Raw genomic sequence first — 18,810 nt, forward strand, 5'->3', positions numbered from 1 at the left:
GCGTCTGATAGCTCATCCAGTCAATCTCTGCATCAAATTAACTAGCACATTGTCAGATACTCTTTCTGGCCTGAAGCATTATGGTTGGATGGGTCAGGACTGGCGACCGTAAGGCAGCGTAGGCCTACGCTCGATGGAAAGCAGAGACGAATTGCCTAGAGGACGGGATGCAAAGAGAGAGGGGTGTAATCACCCGTGTTTCCTTAAGGAATGAGCAAGAAACAAAATGACGAGGATCATGCTGTGATTCTCGGAGTGCCAAGGGAAGTGTGATTGGCTTCGTGCGGGCTGGTTACATTACAGTAACTGCTGATGTAGCTCATCTCTCCGTTCTTATCCACAAAGCTTTAGTTCTGTTGTTTGCTATCCTAAGAACTGTATTCATGGATTCAAAGCCACATAAATACAGAGAGGAGAGCTCAGTGATAAAAAAAAGGTAGAAAGCATGGAGGTATTACTGAAAGAAAAACCTCACAAAAAAGACTTTCTGCTGATCACGGTAGCTTTAAAACCCCTTTCATTGTACATTAAATGTGTTGTCTTAGTTATTAACTGTCCTCACAACACCAAAGAATATAATACAATACACTCTCAGATACTTTTCTTTTACACCTAAAAAATAAAATTGGTAAGACACCCCCTAAGTATCTTCAAAAAATGACTTGGCATAATTAAATTTTCACTCAAAACAATTTGTAACCATATTTTGTCATCTTTTTGCTTAACATAATCAAAATACACCCAGAGGTAATTTTTCTCTTTTTCATGTAGGGCGCCTCAGTGGACCGATTCACCTTCAGTGTGAGATTGAGAGGAAAGATATCAGAGTGTACATTTTTAATTTGCAACTGTAATCAAAATCAAATTGAAATAGACATCCTCAACATGACTTCCCACAGGAAATATTCATCTTTCACGAAAAACGCCTCGCTGAGCTGTGTTACCTCACGAAATTTCCAGTGCAGCTACAAGGCTTGTCCATCAGATTTAGTGTGAGGGATGATATAAAAGACTGGTCCACTAGCAGCGCTCCCATGATGAAATATTAAAACTGAAGAAATTATTTTTTGATCACATTCAACCAGTCAGACTCCCTCAGTAATATAGACTTGTCACAAGGCAGTTTGAAGGAGACAAGGAATTTCAATTTACTCCTTCCGTTTGACGGTTCCTCCGAAGTCGTACATTTCTACATGGACATTCAGGACATGTCCCTTCCACTGTTAAGTAACTTGTCATTCTCAATGTTCTTTACAGTCTCAAACACCTTGCGTCATTTTACCCTCAGGCTTAACCACTCCCATGTACTACCAAATCAGTACTTTTTATCTACATAGAGATGTTTGCCCTGATCTTTACCTGCACCTTTTTTTGTCTGGCAAAGCATCTGTCGTTGGGCTGACAATGTCAACACAAAGCAAAATGTCTTGCTATACAACCAGTTGCAAACTTTTAGCAGACATATTCTTGATTTACACTATCAGAATAAAGTGGGCCCAACAGATAATTAGCTAAAAAATTCCTCATCTATAATCCTATAAGTGGATCAATGCTTCATCAATGTTCCCACACTTTTCCTCTACAAGGCTCCCCAAATAGCATTAGCTTATAGCCAGGGCCCCCAATTTGTAACATGTCTTTAAAAACCCATTGACAATATTACAGCAAACAATGATGTGCAGGTAAATCCACAGGACCCGCAAAGGTCACCTCTAGACCTTCTTGCATGTGGCAGTAAAGCTATATGCAGATGATGCAGCATACTTTATGTACGTTGCATCGCACTGGAACTTGATGAGGAGTTCTTTGGATTTTTTTGCAGCTGAGTGTTTGTCAGACAGGCAGCTGGTCGCCTCATCATACCAAACACCTGTCTCTTTTTGTGAGTTACCACTATCTAGCTTCATTTCAGCAGCAGAGCAGCTATCAATGATGAACTGAGTGGCAGACAATCATGCCAAATAAGATTGTGAAATAGTATATATTATTTTAAAGCTACTATAAGGAACTTTCATATTGTGTTTGGAGCCCAACTTTGGACAAACAGTTACTGCGATTTCCACAGCAAAACCCAAAAAATATAACGTCAAGAAATAAAATTAGCTAAATAAAAATCTCCTGCTTCTGTAACCTGGCTTGAAAAAAATGTAAACATGGGCTCATTTTATCTTATTTACAGAGAATCCGACCCGGTAGGAGGCATTCAAAATAATGATACAGCGATGGCCCATCTTCTTGTAGATGGTCTTGTTTGCTTATGTAAGTTACATATAGACAACTGTTTCATAGCCAACTCCTTGTTGCAGCTTTAAATTATATTTGATAATAATGCACATAATGTGTTTTTTATCATATCATTTTGTAGCTTTGTACTGAGGCCCTCTTGGTGGCCTCCACTTTGAAAATCGCTGGCATAGGGGAGAATGAACATCATTATCTGTAGAACATTGTGTTTTATGTGCAAATGGTATCATTTTATCAGGAAGAATCTTGGTATCAGCAGCTGCAGGAGGGACAGCAGGGTCTCAGATTAGTTCTAAATGTATAATTAACACGTCCTTGTACCTACAATATGACGGGAAGTTTTTCATTCTGCCCCAAAGACCCGTGTGATTCATGAGGATTTTCTGATCACCTCTTGTTTGACAGTGAAAACAAAAAAATAGATGTGGACATGGTTAAAAGAATCCAATGTTGACTGTTGGCAGGAGACAAGATGGGAACTGCTGCCTCCAATGTCAACATCAGACAATTTTTACTGTATGCCCGACTATCCACCCTCCCATAAGAGGCTTTGTGGCGCTAAAACATCACACATACCTCTCCTATTGCTTCAAGAGAGAATAGCCATTACTGTCACAACCTTAAAATACTGCTTTTAAAACATGTCTCCACCACTGGTAAAAACCTGATGTGCTGCATTCATTTTTATGGCAAATTTAAGGATTTTTGCATCTCGATGATTTGAGCTTGAATAGTGGAGGTCCTTCAAACTTCAAGTGTAATCAGAGGCGTGGTGATCTGTCATTTGTCTAACAAGATCTTATCTATGCAATGACACTTGAATACAGATGAAGTTACAGCTGTTTCCATTCTTAAAAAGAGTACGACTCATAGCTGTCAAAGCCAGATGAGACTAAGCGATGTTAGATGAAGTCAATATCTAAAAAAATAAAACTGTCGAATAATTGAAAGCTGGCATGTAAGGGAAGAAAAATCACCTCTATTATTGTAACACTATTATGGCAGAGTAACCATATTTTTCTGTGAGAAAAAGTATCCTGAAAAAGGGAAAAGCTAAAAATATAGTTTTCGACAAAATGCTCTGAGTTTATAAAAGATACAGCATATTGAGGTGTTCATTTTTGGTCGTACAAGTGGATTTGTCAGACTGCTAAGGCTTTGTACAGAAGATTTACCATTCTCAGGTGGAAATGGGGAGATTATAGCGAGTAAAAAATTCAGCTTTTTGCATTTCTTAGTCGTGTTGAGCTTCTGTGTTACACCATGAAAGTGGGACCGTGACCAGTCAGAGGGAATTCTTTCTTGACTGGAAGAACGGTGTGACGGTGGCAGGAGTCGACGTTTCTCTCTGGTTGACTAACACAGGCTAAGCATTCTGATACAGATCTGGATACAGGTCAGTGCAGGTAGCATCCCACTGTTTCATTTGAAATCTTCTCCTCCCCTTTGTGTTGTATCTGACTTTTTCTCCCTCCATCTCCCTCTATGTCCGTGTGCGTGTGGCTATGTTTTCAGTTTGCGTGTACATGCATGTTTCCATGTCTGTGTGCATGTAAGTGTGCGTGCCACTCCATTGTGATGATGCCTCCTCTCCCAAAGGGATAGTAGGATTGTCCAGATAAATCATCCTCAGCTGGGCAGCCACATCACACATGAGAACAAAAAGAGGGAAGGAGAGAAAAGGGGAGAAAAAAGCACAAAGAGGTGGGAATATACATGAGCGGAATCAAAGAAAAGCAACTGGACAAAGATAAGATGAAAGTAGGATCATTACAAAAGGATGCAAAGAGCGAAGCGTGTCAGTTGTAAATGAAGTCAGAGGTGTGATGTATGGCCGGCACGTCCTTTGTGTTGTTGAACATTCAGAAAGGGATATCTGCAGCAGGATGAGAGCCAGAGCAGAGGGAGCAAGAAATGAGGAGATGGGCAGACAGCTGCCAGCCGTATTGTTGAGGCCTGGGGTAAAAGAAGACAGTCCCCACGACGCCTTAAACGTGTAATCAAGCCAACCGGAGCCAGATGACTCCTCATCCTACTACTCCCTCTTTCTCCATCTCTCTCTCTTTCTGAGTAAAACCTGTTAATGCATATACTCTGGGGCTGTGTATGCACTGGATCATGGAGGCTTGAGAAATAGGTGAAGCAAGCCTCGACATGCTCGCTTCCATGATAATATGCCTGAGGAGCAGGGATGGGAGGGTTACTCTAAAAAATGTATTCCAATATTAACTGTTAAAAGTGTGGTCAGTAACCTAATCCAAGTATCACAGTATTAAAGGAGCAATAAGTAGCAATTGTGTGTGCAAAAGTGAGTCCAGCAGCCCAAATTGCGAGTTAGGGCCATAGACGGTATATTAAATAGGATGAAATCCTATTTAATATAAAATTTATGGTTGAGGCGAGTTGTTTCCTCCCGCCCTCCTCAGGGAAGCTCAAGCAGGTGGCAGGTACGCTGCAGGAGCAGGAAACGTGCACAACATCATAAACTGACAATATCAAGTGACAATGAGTCCTCCACTGGAAGTTAATCAGCTGTTCAGAACTGTCAGTTGTCTGTCAGTGTAAAGTTAAACCCATTATCCTGAAAACAAAAGCCCACTGCTCAGAAAATACACACTCTGGACTTTGAGTTCAGTGGCTCTCTGTCTCACTGCCTGCCAGACTCAATTAACATATTGCTCAATCTAATTGTTATTAACAGCTACACCTTCTACAGGATTATTCTGCGTTTTTACGTCTCATAAACAGATACTTACTCATTAAGTGAACATTCAGCATTAATTTTAACTCTAATTAACATGAATAGAAATAGAAATTTCCAAGGGGGACACCATGGCTGCAGTGTTGATATCAGAGAAGGGAGTATTTAAACTTATCATGTTTCCTTGATCTCTGATGACAAATCAAGGTCATTTTATTATTTATTAAACATATACAGATTTCCCCATTAAAGTAATGTAACTTGATTTCTTTCCATTACTTTTGGATTACCTCAGTAACCTTTTGTAACACAGGGGTGACAGGACCAGCCTGCGAAATGGTGGCATCCAGCTCACTCGATGACTTCCCTGATCTTTCCACTGGGGGTTGCGCTGTCCTAATAAGAGCAGCAGACCCTATGTTGCATATGCTAGCACAGATCCTTGCTGACATACAGGCTACATGACACCAGAGTAAAGCTTAGGCTTATGTTTATGCAGGAGCTTCTAGTGGAAAAAGTAGAAAAGTGGACCAGTTGCTATATCTTCACAGAGGTTAACAGGAAGCAAGTGTTCTTGGTGTGTTCATAGAACCATTCAGTGCACAAAAAATATTTTATTCGGTGTTACTATCAGGCTCATCGGGGCGAAAAATACAAAGATTTGCAAGGACCACTGAGAGCAGAGAGGATAAATGAATTGTGGGCAGGTCTGAGGTCTGTTTTTAGTCATAGCCAAGGGATCATCAATGCACCTTGAAAGCCAGCAACCTCACTGTTAACGAAATAGCATCAGCATCAAAGCCACGGCCTACTCTGAGGATGAGTTTACAAAGACACGCCGAAGGCTACAGAAATCACATGCCCCAACGAAAGGAAATTTCATTACTAGTGATAATTTTCAGAATCTACTCATACTACTTTACACAAAAAGAAAGGGAAAAGTTTGGATGCACTGTTATTTATAGGTTATAAACACTCAAATTTCAAATAAACTGCCATAAGGCTATTAAAGAGACTTTTGTTTTCACCCACACACAATCCCATCACCAGAATCACCCTCTACAGTCCCGGCATATTTTTCAGTGCTAGCAGTAGTGACAGATTAACTAGCTTACTGAGTTTCTGTGTAGCTGCCTGTAAATGTTTATTTAAATTAGATATCGAGTCCTTGGATGATGAGAGTATTTTCACAGCTGGAAGGCAGAACTTGCACCATATTGTGATGCTGTTCTCCTTTTCTGATTTATAGACAAAGTAATGGAGAAATTTTCCACCCAGCGAAAGTGTTTGTTGATTAGAGTTTCTCTGCTTTCACTCGAGACCGGAGTGGTGTTATGAGACTAGTGAAATGTTGTAATGTGTGCACACCACATATGGTATTATTCTTTGTTTTAAAATTGTTACCCTGTTTATAATCCCCATTTTTACAAATGTATCTGTAATCTGTTTTTGACTTTTTTTCTGTAACGTTAAAGGAATGCAGTTGCCTTTTTTGTGTCTTAATTATGTATTCTGTTACCCCTAAGCCTGCTGAGAGGGGTGGTGCTACCTGGCATATAAACACCACTGGCGCTGGAATAAGGACCCGCCTGGCCAGATGTTGACTAAGACTTTAACACCGATCTCTTTATCCTGAGCAGAGTTGCTGATTAGTTCACCAATGCCTCCTGTCCTCATGTAATAATGCACTGACCCCTTCGCCCGGTCACTCCTGTCTGGCCTGGTCTGTCCAGCGGCAGATGGCTGAGTATGAAGTTGTGTAGCGATGAGCAGCAGTTCACCTCAGTGCATTTACTATCACAGCATCAAGAAGTTGTTTAATTAAACGGCAAGTTTAAAATTCACTAGTGATGCAAAACAAATGGAGTAAACTCAGAGTAGGTAGCATGGTGCCAGCAGAGTTACACAAGTAAGTAGTCTTGTTTTAAATTAAAGTTAATTGATTTTGAGGCTCACCGGACGGTTGATTGGTATACAAGGTCTTCACGCCTGCGGTAGTCCTCCATGTGAGAGTAATTGGTATTAAACATAGCATCGTAGGTGAAGATTTTCTGCTTGATGGTTCCTCCATCTGTGACCTGTGAAGCAAAAAGAGAGAACATTAATAAGATGATTCCACTAATGATGGATGGGATGGGGCCTACCTTTTTGCCCCACAGAGCTCCTCTTCCTGTGCATAAACTGTTGTGTCCCACGGCCTGGAGTGTAGATAGCACTCCTCCCTGCAATTACCTCATTGATTCATTTGCAGCCATGATAAGCCCGTTCCTCATAATGTCTAAAAGCAAGGGATTCAAAACCTGCTGACATGATAGCATCAGCCAGACAGTCTCTTAGGCAGCTGCCAGGATGTGTTCGTGCACATGGTTAAGTCTTAATGAAGACTGACACAGTACGGTGTTCTGTATGTGTCAAGCAGTCTGCTTTCTGCAGAGGTAATGGCTTGTGACGAGATACTGCAGAGGTAGGGGGATAGGATATTCAAAACACTGGTCTCATCTTTTTTTTTTCTGTGCATGGTAGATGATGGAGTAGTTCTTCCCTTTGTAATATTCACAGGAGTGTTAAAGTCACTTAGCATTTGAATGACTGTGATTTCTCCTCTCCTCAGAAGCCACAGACAGCCATAAAGGAAAAAGGGTGACAGGATTTTAATGGAGCCACTAATGCTGCTTTGAAGAAGGAAATTGTTGGTGGGCCAGGGATCCTTCTTCCGTTTGCCAGCGAAGATGCTATCGTTCTGATCCAATCCAATCCCTTCAGTGAGGTAAACAACGTCAAAGCATTTCATGATTAGCCTGTATAATGTATAATGTCCACATCGCCTCATGAAAAGACAAAGCTAAATTGTATTTATGCAAGCAAACTATTGTTCCCTGTGCATGTGGGGTAACTCATATAACCTCTTGCCTCTGGAGAAAGCACATGCCTCAGGCTTAGTTTGCTAAGTGGTGCTGTGCAGGGAGTTGACAGTGCTGAAACAACCAAAAGCAGGAGCGTGGAAATAAATTACCTTTGTCACCTGTAACCAATAACAGGGAGGCTTTTGGATATTTTTACAGATTTCTGAATATTAAAGGTTAAAACATTTGCCTGCAAGACTTTTTTAAAGCAAGGGCTGTGATGATAACTGCATGATAACTGCATAACAACAACATCATGTGATGCCTAGTATTGAGTCCTGCACTCGGTCGGGCACCCGCAGGCACCCATCAAGTAACCTCTGCAGGGAAGTTGTGTAACAGGTAGGAAATAAAGGTGCTAATTTGCCATTTTCAGTGTGTAAGTTGCAACCAGGAGGCTGTTCTTTTTTACTGTGGACTTTCAAAATGTAGATAGTAGATGCTGTGATGCCACTTGAAGCAAGTGACCACTGGCGGGACTTATACCAGCAATGTGCATCCAGTGAGTCAGACTACAAAGCTTCTGAAAGGACACAATCGCACCGATGAAGACAGTGTAAAGGTACAGTGGTAAACTAAGTGTGAGCATTAATTTACGCTTTCCTGCTCAGCTTACGTCAGGGATGATGGCCTTCACTTTTCCAGCAGCTGGAAAATAACGGACGAGACTTTTCTTTGTCTTATGAAGCTACAGTGTTTATTAACTGACACACTCTAACTTGTACTGTATATTTACTGCCAGATTGAAGTTTCTGCTCCGCTAGCAGCATCATCACTCTGCTGCTCTCTCACCCTCATTTGCATGCCGCACACACCTTACTGCCCTATTCTTTAAAAGAGTTATGCTACACTTATAACAGTATCCTTCAATAAAGTCCAATAAAGCATAATTAGTTGGGCAGTTGAGTTAAACTGCCATTCTGTGGGAATACATCACTTTTCCATAGCAGTCTTACTTAAAGTATTCCTCCACTTGACCATGTGATTTTAGAATTTTGCGACACCATTCGACTAAGAAAAGTTTTGGCACCCTTGTCAAGAACCTGTGAGTGTTGTGGCCATCTGCTCATTTTTAATATCAGATCAGGTGTGTAAACACCGAGCAATGATTTGGCTTTGTCTTGAGCCACAGAGCAGGGAGAGGCAACAGGAAAAGGTCAGCCTCTAAAAGCAAAGCGATGTCTGAAAACTGTGCTTTCCAACCGCCCAGACTTGTGTCACCACTGTAGTTACAGTAATGGACCTTTTAGAAACATCACCATAGGGAGTCAAAAGACATTTCTGTCTGACATGGAACACCATATGTGAAAACGCTTCAACAGAGCTTTAAAAAAACACCACCCTAAACTTCTTTGATGTATGAGAGCTATATGGAAAGCTGAGAGCCAGCACATTTCACTGGATTAATAATGAGATGTCACCGAGATATAAGGTGATATACAGCACAGATTAGTTCAGTAAGAGGCAAGCATTTATAATGACAAATTATGCAACAGAACTGTCAATGAAGTTGGAATGGTTAATTTCCAGTTATTTGCTTCTATCTTTCTCAATTTCACACAGGAAAAGTGCCCATGCAAGCGCCTGCGAGACCAAATCAAATGTATCTCAATTTTACAAATGGATTTTCCTCAGTCTTCAAAAAAGTACCAGCTTCCGTCGCTGTCAGTCTCAGAATATTTTGCTACTGTCAAGTGTAAACAACTTAAGTTAGACAACAAGCAAAAACTTTTTTTTTTATTTTCATTGATGCTCATTATTTCTTTCCGTCTTTGTTTTGAATAAGTAAAGGCTTTCAATAGAATGACTGTTCGAGTCAAATTTAGTTTTAGGTTATGCATCATGGAGATGTAAGTGGCTTATAGCTGCTATGTGCTGACTTGTAAACATTCTGCAAATCAGCAGTAACCTTCCAGCTGACCTAAAGGAGCCATTGATGTGTTCAGCCCTCAGGCAGCAGTGGCTGTGAACAACTGACTGTGTGACTTTAGACACGGCCACTTTCATCAATTTTAGTCTGACAACATTTTAGCTTGTTAGCAGCTAGGAGAAATATTTAGTCCGCTCACTTTGTTAAAGTCCACACGACACAGAGAGCAGAGTGCTACGGAGAGGCGAAGTCCCTGTTGGTTCTAAACCTGTTAGAAAACTATCAGACTGTGAAGATATGTAATCAGAAAGACTTCACACCCCGAAGCCGTCTTAGCGATGTTGAATTTCTTTCTCCACGAACTAACGTTAACAGCTAAAGCGACGATACCTGTGTGTTTTCGTACTGGGATATAGTCGCACAAGCGACAGGTCTCGCTTAATCTTTCGCTTCCCAGTTGATAAAAGGATCAGGAAAAATAAAACTACAACAGACTTAACATAAACAGCAACTTTCTTGGGCTAAGTGGAAGGGGAGGGACTTGGCCTCTTTATTTTGCTTCCACAGTTGTATATTTCCTGTAAAAACAGGCCGCCGAAGAGATACCTGTCACAGAAGCCAGTAACGCTGAATGAGCGTTAATCCAACACCTAACTGACCGTTCCCAGACTGTGAGTTCCCAATGACTGAACACCACCTTTGAGACCAATTGAGGATCAATGACAGGGAATACAGAAAAAAGGTGGTTTGCTCGTCTGGTTGGCTCCTGCACTCCAGGGCTGAGTCAGCTAACTTAGCTGCATGGCTGACCGAGCTAATGTCAGTTAACAGTTAGCTACTTTAGCAATAAGTAAAGCTAACTTTCCATCAGGAAACTCTGTAAATGACATTGATACTGTATTCCCTGTTGGTCCAGGAGGCTGCAAGCTGAGCCTGGTTCAGTTGCCGGCTAGCAGCAGCTAAGTTAGGCCAGAGTTGAAGAATATCAAAGGGAAAACCAAAAAGCATTTTTCCCCATAAATGATCTAGTTTCACCCAAACCAGTGAATACAGTCATTAAGTTGTGCTTTTGTAAAGGTTACAAGGTTGTGCTTTACTACATTAATGTTATTCAGTGAGGCCCAGCTGTCAGCTGATTGTATGCTCCAAGTAGCTAACGTTAGTTAGTGAAGCAGTCCACTGTCAAATGCACACATAATCTGCTGTCAAGTAAATCAATTCAAGCGAGCGGGCCTGTACCCATGGTATTTCAAGATTTGAGGTTGCAAACATCTTGGAAGACGCACCGACAGACCACACTGTTGCTAGCAAGCTAACTGATAAATTTTAGCCTTAGCTCTGCACCACTACAAGTTGAAGATCGATTGGTTTATATAAGCATGTGTTATATTTTGTTTTACAGGAACAAAACATGGCTTTGGCATTTATTGCAAAATAGCCTAGGCACAAAATATAACTGGGGATGCTAAACTCATATCATCTTGACTTTAACATACTTCAACAACAAATATGTTTAGAAGTAAAAGTAAATTCTGCAGAATATAGTCTTTAATCACATACAAAAATGACATTAAGGTGGTTTGTTGAATTAGCCTGCTGTGAGGAAGCTAACAATACAAAAAAATGCCTTTTTATAACTAGGCAGTTACATACTTAAGCATTAAAGCACACAGGCAATTTTCCAATGGACCTTTATAAAAGTGCCAGCATCGGTTCCTCTGAGATTTGCACTAAAACTGCAGCCCTTTTGTTGGAGCTATATCTCTGAGTTGGCACTAACCCGATGTCCTGGAGGTAGCTGTTCAAAGTCCCTACGTGGGTGGTGGTCAGACCCACAATGACACACACAGGACTGACCTACTGTGTGTGTTTGTGTGAGCTCTACCATGGTAGCAGATACCTTCAGACAAATACAAACGCTGACAGACCTTGTGTAAGCAACTGTAGGTAATTTCCAGGAAAGCTTTTAAAACCTTTTCCAATGGTGGAAATGGAACTAGTTAGCAAGTGAGCAGCAATAACCTCAGCTAGCAGAGCTGAAAAAGACAAAGCGTTCCGCAGACAGAAGCTCAAACATCATTACCACGTTTGAGGAGAAAAAGACATCAGAGTGTCTAATTGCCAAGTGATCTCCTGGAAGCGCAGCGGAAAAGCACCACAGCAATGAAAAAGATTTGACAAAGATGCAAGAGCTTGTGGATTATCTCTTCAAAAGGGATCATATATTTGTAGTTTTTCTTTTTTTTAAGGATTTCATTAGTTTAATCATTAGTTCAGATCGGATGAAAAGGCACTGCCTAAGACTGCTTGTGACATTCACATTATCAGTATTTCAAAGTCATTTATTTTCCATCTAGCCAAGTGACAGTGAAAGCTAGTATGGCATAAGCGAAACAAGACATGACTGTGCTTATTTGGATAGATGAGCAACTGCAGGAGAAATCTATAATATAAAATCACTGGACTAAATTATAAAATGACTGATATGTCATCAGACATCAAGGAAACATGTTAAGTTGAAATGCTCGCCTCTCTCTCTGGTAGTTGCTGTGTCCTTTTGAAATTTCTATTCTGGGCAGCAATAACTGTTTTTGTATGCCTGTTCATGTTAATTAGGGTTCAAATTATTGCAAAATGTTCGCTGAATGAATAGGTTTCTGTTTATGAGTCATAAGAAATCAATAATCTGGTCAAAGGAGTGGATGTTTATGACAGTTAGACTGAGCAATATGTTAATAGAATCTGGCAGGCAGTGAGAAGGGCAGTCATCTAACTCAAAGTCCAGAGTGAGTATTTTCAGAGCAGTGAGCTTTTGATTTCAGGATAATAGGCTGAACTTCACATTTACAGACAACTGACAGTCATAAACAGCTGATCAGCTTTCAGTGTAGGACTCATAGTTGCTTGTTATTGTGAATTTACGCTGTTGCAGACGTCTTGTGCTCCTGCAGTGGTCCTGCAGCCAGCCCAAGTCTCAACAAGTCTGGGGGAGGAGGTGGCAGGGGAAATGACTCACTCCACTCATATATTGTACATTAAATAGGATTTCAACCTATTTAATATATTGTCTATGGCTCCGACTTCACTCCTGCAAAAAAGCTCACTTCCCCTCTCTCTCTGAACACGCTGCAGTCGACTTTAAGGTTACAAGGCTTCGTAAACCGATGCAAAAGTGCTCGGCTGGCCTTGAAGTACTGAGGAGAGCTGGAGACATTTCCTAGCCGTCTCCTCTTTCACAGTCCATCTAATCCAACAAGCATTACAATTGCTTCCGTCCTCCCCCTGAAAAACCTGGTGGATAATGCAGGTGTCAGATTTCTGGTTGTCTGGAAGCCATAAGAACCAGAGAGGATATTTCTGCCTCAGACAGGTCATCTCTGTGGCACCCTCTCTTTATCTATCCCTCCTTAATGATTTCACCTCTTAATTAAGACTGACCCATAAACCCCTGTGCAATAAATCTGAAAGAATCTGCACATCAGTGGATGTCTCCCTATCCCCTCGTGGAGACCTGTTTGTGGTATAAATGACTGACTATGGAAGGAATAGAACAGTGAATAGGGAGAGAGTGGGAGGGGAAAAAAAGAGCCAAACTGTGCCAAAACGGCTGTACAAGAGGGAGGGCAAGAGGGAGATGAATACTCTTTGATTGCAGAAAAGCACCGTTGGGGAAGCAAAGCTTTGCTACAACTGCTTTGTTGAATCCAGGCCATGCAATGCATATGAGGCACAGAGGCACCAAACCTTTCCAGCACTCGGCCATCTGGAGATATAAAAAGACAGGCATGGGTGGTAGAGTCAGCTACCCCTCCCTCGTCTGCATCGTGGCAGATAGTGGATATTGGCTGAGGGTATAGCCAGCAGTGTGAAAGAAGTCCACGACAGGTAGCTGACAATGGGGCGAGTTTGAAGGTGCTCAAAAAACAGGCTCCAGTGCCTCTCCTGAGATCTGATAATGCTGAGATCTCTCCAGACGGAGGGGGTCCTGGATCCTCTCTGGCCAGCCAGCTGAGCTGACTCTCTAATGATGCTGCCTATTATTGGGGTCAGATTAGGACTGGGTCTCAGGGGTTAACCAAAGCCCTCCTCCCTCTGCCTGTCTGGGGTGGGCCTATTTATAGGCTGCAGCTGCATCAGCAGCCACTGGAGGAAATTCAGCTAACACACTGCAGGCCAACTGAGAGATTCAACCTGAATCCTGCTTTATAATTTCAGGCAGCAGACAGAGAATCACTACAGCAAGTCTTTTTATGGTATTTTTTCAAGGCGGTTCGGAGGAGAGATGAAATATGAAATGCATGGCACGATATCCTAATCTCCACGTACAAAGATGAGGACCTCATGGAGTTTAATGTTATGCTCAGATAAGGCTGAGTAATAACACCATGTTCTTCACATGGTCTTATAAGTAGGTGATAATGATTTTAAAGACACATTCATTCATATTTTACCAGCATTTCTTTGTGATGAGAATCTACATGTCTAATACTTCCATAAGATGGACGGCAGCATGGCTCTCACATAATGTCTTAATGAGATTTATCCCCATTCAGTCCCTCATTTAAAGACTTAGACAAGCAGCAACAAAGGAGATGATCAGAGCATTGTCATGAACTAGCTTGGCACTTTCTTTCATATCCATGCTAATTTGCCTAATATTATTATCTTATTATAAGTGTCTTTTTGAAACAGGGAACAAGCATTGGGTGACATTGTCTTACTCGTAAAATTGGTATAATTACTGTACGCAAGAACAAAATTAATACAAAATTTAAACCTTACATCTCAAAGAAGGACAGAAACTACAAGACTCCATATTTTTTAATCAACTTCTTTTTAATTTGAATCGTTCTTGTTTTTTCTTACTTAGGAAAATATTTTTACCTTGTACCTGGAGACATGGAGTCCTCCAACCAAATAAATGATTTCTAAATAAATTATATAGTTTATAATATATACATTTAAAAGAAGCTTACTTCACTTTTGAAACAGTCCACACATACACGCAACACTTTTCTAAGGTTTGGCCGTGTATCCCGCTCAGTGATATAAAGGGTGTACGTAACTTTGCCGTCATTACTAGGCCACGCAAAGCATCACAGGGTATTAAATAATATTAGTGAGTAAATGACATGTGTGCCTATTGTACCTGTACAGGGAAGGGAATCAGGAAGAAGTGTTAGTGATGGTGTGTAGCTAAAATTTTCGCTGTGAAAAAATATAGCCCTACCATAAAACAGATGCTTTTTGAATGGAGTTTGGTTTAACAATCTGTCCTCTCAAAAGCCCACAGGGGAAAGAGAAATTTTAACGTTAATAATTCACATAAATTGACCATACCTACCTTTTAATAATGTATCTTGTAAACATAACAAAGTAACGTAGAAAGTGAGACTAAAATCGACTTCCTTTCTACTTCCCTCTGCTAGTAGTAAAAGGCAAGGTAATAAACCATTAAAACAATGATAATGGTCGAAGTGGAAAAGTCCAGGGCTGAGATCTGCGCCCTTGCATTTGTAATGTTTTTCCTTCTATTTTCTTCTACAATACAGAACAGTTTGTGAATTTTAAGGTCTTGTTATTGAAAATCAAAGTATGCATCTCAAGGAACTTATCCTGTGAAAAATTTAATTTGTTCATAATCTTGGTAAATATACACAGAAGGTATAATAAAACAAGCAAAAGAAATAAAAATACAGAATACACACACGTGTTAATAATTTGTAATATTTTATATCTACTTTCTTTCTTTCTTTCTTCCTTCTACAGACTAATCTGTGAATTATCAGGGTCTTTCAAGGGGCTTATCCTGTAAACAATAAAATCAATATGCACTAATAAAGCATGAGCAAAGAAAACAAAAATATACAGAGTATACACGAAATGATTATCGACATTAGGTGGTAAAGCACGGGGTCTTTCCATTCCATTAAATACAGAGGAACAACAAGCCTCCTCTGAGTCTTTGAGCTACTGTAACAAACAGGCAGACAACTGCACTGCACACTGGGAGATATGCAGTATGTGAGGTAAGGGAGTGCTAAGGTACAACAATAACGCACCATGCCCCAGTGAGGTGAGAGATTAAATTCGCTGTCATTGCTTTTATGGAGCACAAAGCATTATATACTGGGGACAATACAGGAGAAAGTGTTGCAAAAGTGTGGTACCTAAAAAAGTGCAATAAACCAAACAAAATGTGATGCAGCAGGATAAAAGTGCATCATGTATTAAGTTTATTAGTCTGCAGCACTTAGAGCTGCCAAGTGTAACTAGGGGGAATGCTGAGGTGTTGATATGGCGTGCCTGCTGACTGAGGAGGTCTGTAAATGATGGCTACGTATGAGGATGTGCTGTGTGGTTGATCTTCGTTCAGTAAGCAGATCCAGCAGCATCGGTGGCCCTGCCTCTTAACCTGTGCGTTTACTCCTCTGCATGCTGCGCCCCCCTGCTGGCAGCTGAGTGACAGAGGACTTGGTTAAAGGGATTTCATGCTTCAAATGACAGGATCCTCTCCTCCCTCTGTCTGTCACTGCTCTCAGTGGGGATCTGCAGCTAATTCAGGCTGTTAGCTAACTGATGATGATGCAAACATGTACAGTACCTTTGATGCTCGGATTCGCTAATTACACAGCTCCGTGCTAATTTAAACAGATGCTGAATTTGCAGGAAAACTGAGTTTAGAAATGCCTTTACAAGAAGTTGCTTCAAAACTTGTGACAAAATTTCAACAGGTTTTTAGCACATTCAGAGTGATCTGGGGGTTTGTATTAGAAAGACAGCTATGATCATCTTTACATCCTTGCAAAATATAACTGAAATCTGTTACCACTATAAGGTCTTCAAGAAAATCTTCCAAAAATATTTTCTTATCAAAGGTGCAGATCTTACTGCAGCTTAGGGGAGGAGATTTGTGAAATTCAGTCCTGGATTTATTTCTTGGGCTGGGGGGTACGGTAAATTGATTGCAGTTTCTGCTTATTACGTGACCTTTTACCACGAGCCAAGAGTAGCAAGAAACGGGTCGGTTTAAGCCTCACTGCCGACTTTACTTTATAGTGTTTAAAAGGTTCATTATTAAAAGTTAGGTCAGCTCAATTTATGTGAATTATTCATGTTAAAATACCCTCTGCTCTGGCGGTTTGGTTGGGCCATATTTTTTCACAGTAAAAACTTAAGTTAGACTATCACTCTGATTCGCTTCGATCTACCAGCACGTGTCATTTACTCAGTAACAGCATTAACTAACCTGTGATGAAGTGCGACAGATGTACACTACATGTACTGACTGGCCCAGCACTATAGCGCTGGTTTTCACCAGGGAAAGTGATAAATGCGACTCGTATCACTGAGATGGATATGTAGGGAGGGATATAAAGAAAATCTTCAAAAAATGTTGCGTTTATGTGTGAATTATTAGTAGCCTTAATAACATAATTACATAGCCTGTGATGAACTATTTGCTGTAGATATAAACTATGCGTAATGACTGTCCCAGCACTACAGCGCTTGTTTTCAACCCTCGACAGGAAAGTGACGTATATGGTTCATACCAATGAGCCTGATAAATAGAGGGCGGGGGCATAAACAAGGTGTGAATTATTTCAGAAGTGGTGTCGACTTCTGTTAAATATATTTTTTCAATTACTTAATTAAAAAAATTACTTGGGAGGTTATGTTTTCTACAAAATGGGGGGGGGGGGGGGGGGAGTTGTCCACTCCATCCCCTAGTATCTGCACCCTAGATTGTTACACTCACAGTTTTGTATGATGTTAAAACTTATCTGTTAGTTTGACAATTTTAGGTCAAGTGACGATGCTTCCCAAGAGCTCTCTGTCTGTCACTTCTTTGAACTGCAGCTAATTCAGACTGGTAATGAACTGGTAACAATGAAAACATGTACAGTACCTTTGGTGCTCACATTTGCTCACCGTGCAATGCCAATTTATGCTAATTTAAACAGATGTTGAATTTACTGTAAAGTTTAGCAATATCTTCACAGGAAAATTGGTTCAAAACTTGTGATATCTAGGTTTTTTGCACATTGAGAGTGATATTTATTAGAGAGATAGACTTGCCAAGATGGCTAATGGCCAAACTGTTACCAGTTTCTGTTACTTCTTGTGAAAATTCCTTTCAGAAAGCAGATGTGTTATGGTAGGGCCATATTTTTCACAGCAAAAAACACCATCACTAAGACTCTTTTCTGATTCCCTTCAATCTAAAAGGATAACATAACATTTACATAGTAACATCACTAACTAACCTGAGAGGTGTTTACCACAGACTGACTGGTCCAGCACTACAGCACTTGTTTTTACCCCACAACAGGAATTTTTATGTATGTGCTCCAGAAAGGATGGGGGGTCAACCTCATAAAATGGGAGGTGAACTTCTCTTTAGTTCAACAATTATAATAAGTATTCAATAGGTTTTAGAACATTCAGACTGATTTTATGACATTTATTAGAGAGAAGCGCCAAGATGGTTCATGGCAATGCTATTATCATTTTTTGTTACTTGTTGTAAAGGTAGGTCAGTTCAATTCATCTGAATTATTAACATTAAAATACGTCTTTTCCCAGCTGTTTGAGTGGACGGACTGTTAAACCAAACTCCATTCAAAAAGTAGCTCTGTGTGGCCATCACTAAGACTTTTTTCTGATTCACTTCAATCTTCAGGCACAGTCTGAACATTTATTCAGTAAAATCCTTTACTAATGACAAAGTGTTTGCCACAGAAGTACATATATTGATTGGCCTCACACTGAAAGAGGCTGACTCCACTCTAAAGTGGCTTCTATTAACAAATCTACATTTCATATATTTTCAAATTCATAATTTGTGGCGAAATACTTGATTGGGAGGACAACTTCATTTTTGTTAGAAAAAAATGTGTGATGTTTAAAACTTGTCTGTCAGCTTGACAAATTTAGGTTCAGTAATGTTTACCAATCAGGAGTTGTTGTTTTTATTTCCAGTATGACAGTGTTTCAGTCCCATGGTCTATATACACACACACAGGCTAAAGAAGGACAGCATCATCAGTAGAGATTTTATCTGGCACGTTCCTGGCGTCACATGGCCCGGC

The 18,810-nt window shown here is 40.5% G+C and overlaps 1 protein-coding gene across 2 annotated transcripts in view; it reads right to left on the bottom strand.

Annotated features, from left to right (window-relative positions):
* Nucleotides 1–18,810, bottom strand: part of igsf21a (immunoglobin superfamily, member 21a) — a 290,961-nt gene that overhangs the window by 124,792 nt on the left and 147,359 nt on the right. For both annotated transcript variants that reach the window (XM_084739312.1, XM_084739319.1), the window contains exon 3: nucleotides 6,902–7,023. In XM_084739312.1, coding sequence (XP_084595438.1) covers nucleotides 6,902–7,023 — 122 coding nt within the window. The remainder of the gene's footprint in view (nucleotides 1–6,901; nucleotides 7,024–18,810) is intronic.

Source organism: Lutjanus erythropterus, chromosome 2, assembly GCF_056507025.1.
Source record: "Lutjanus erythropterus isolate fLutEry1 chromosome 2, fLutEry1.hap2, whole genome shotgun sequence".
Taxonomy (NCBI): Eukaryota; Metazoa; Chordata; class Actinopteri; order Lutjaniformes; family Lutjanidae; genus Lutjanus; species Lutjanus erythropterus.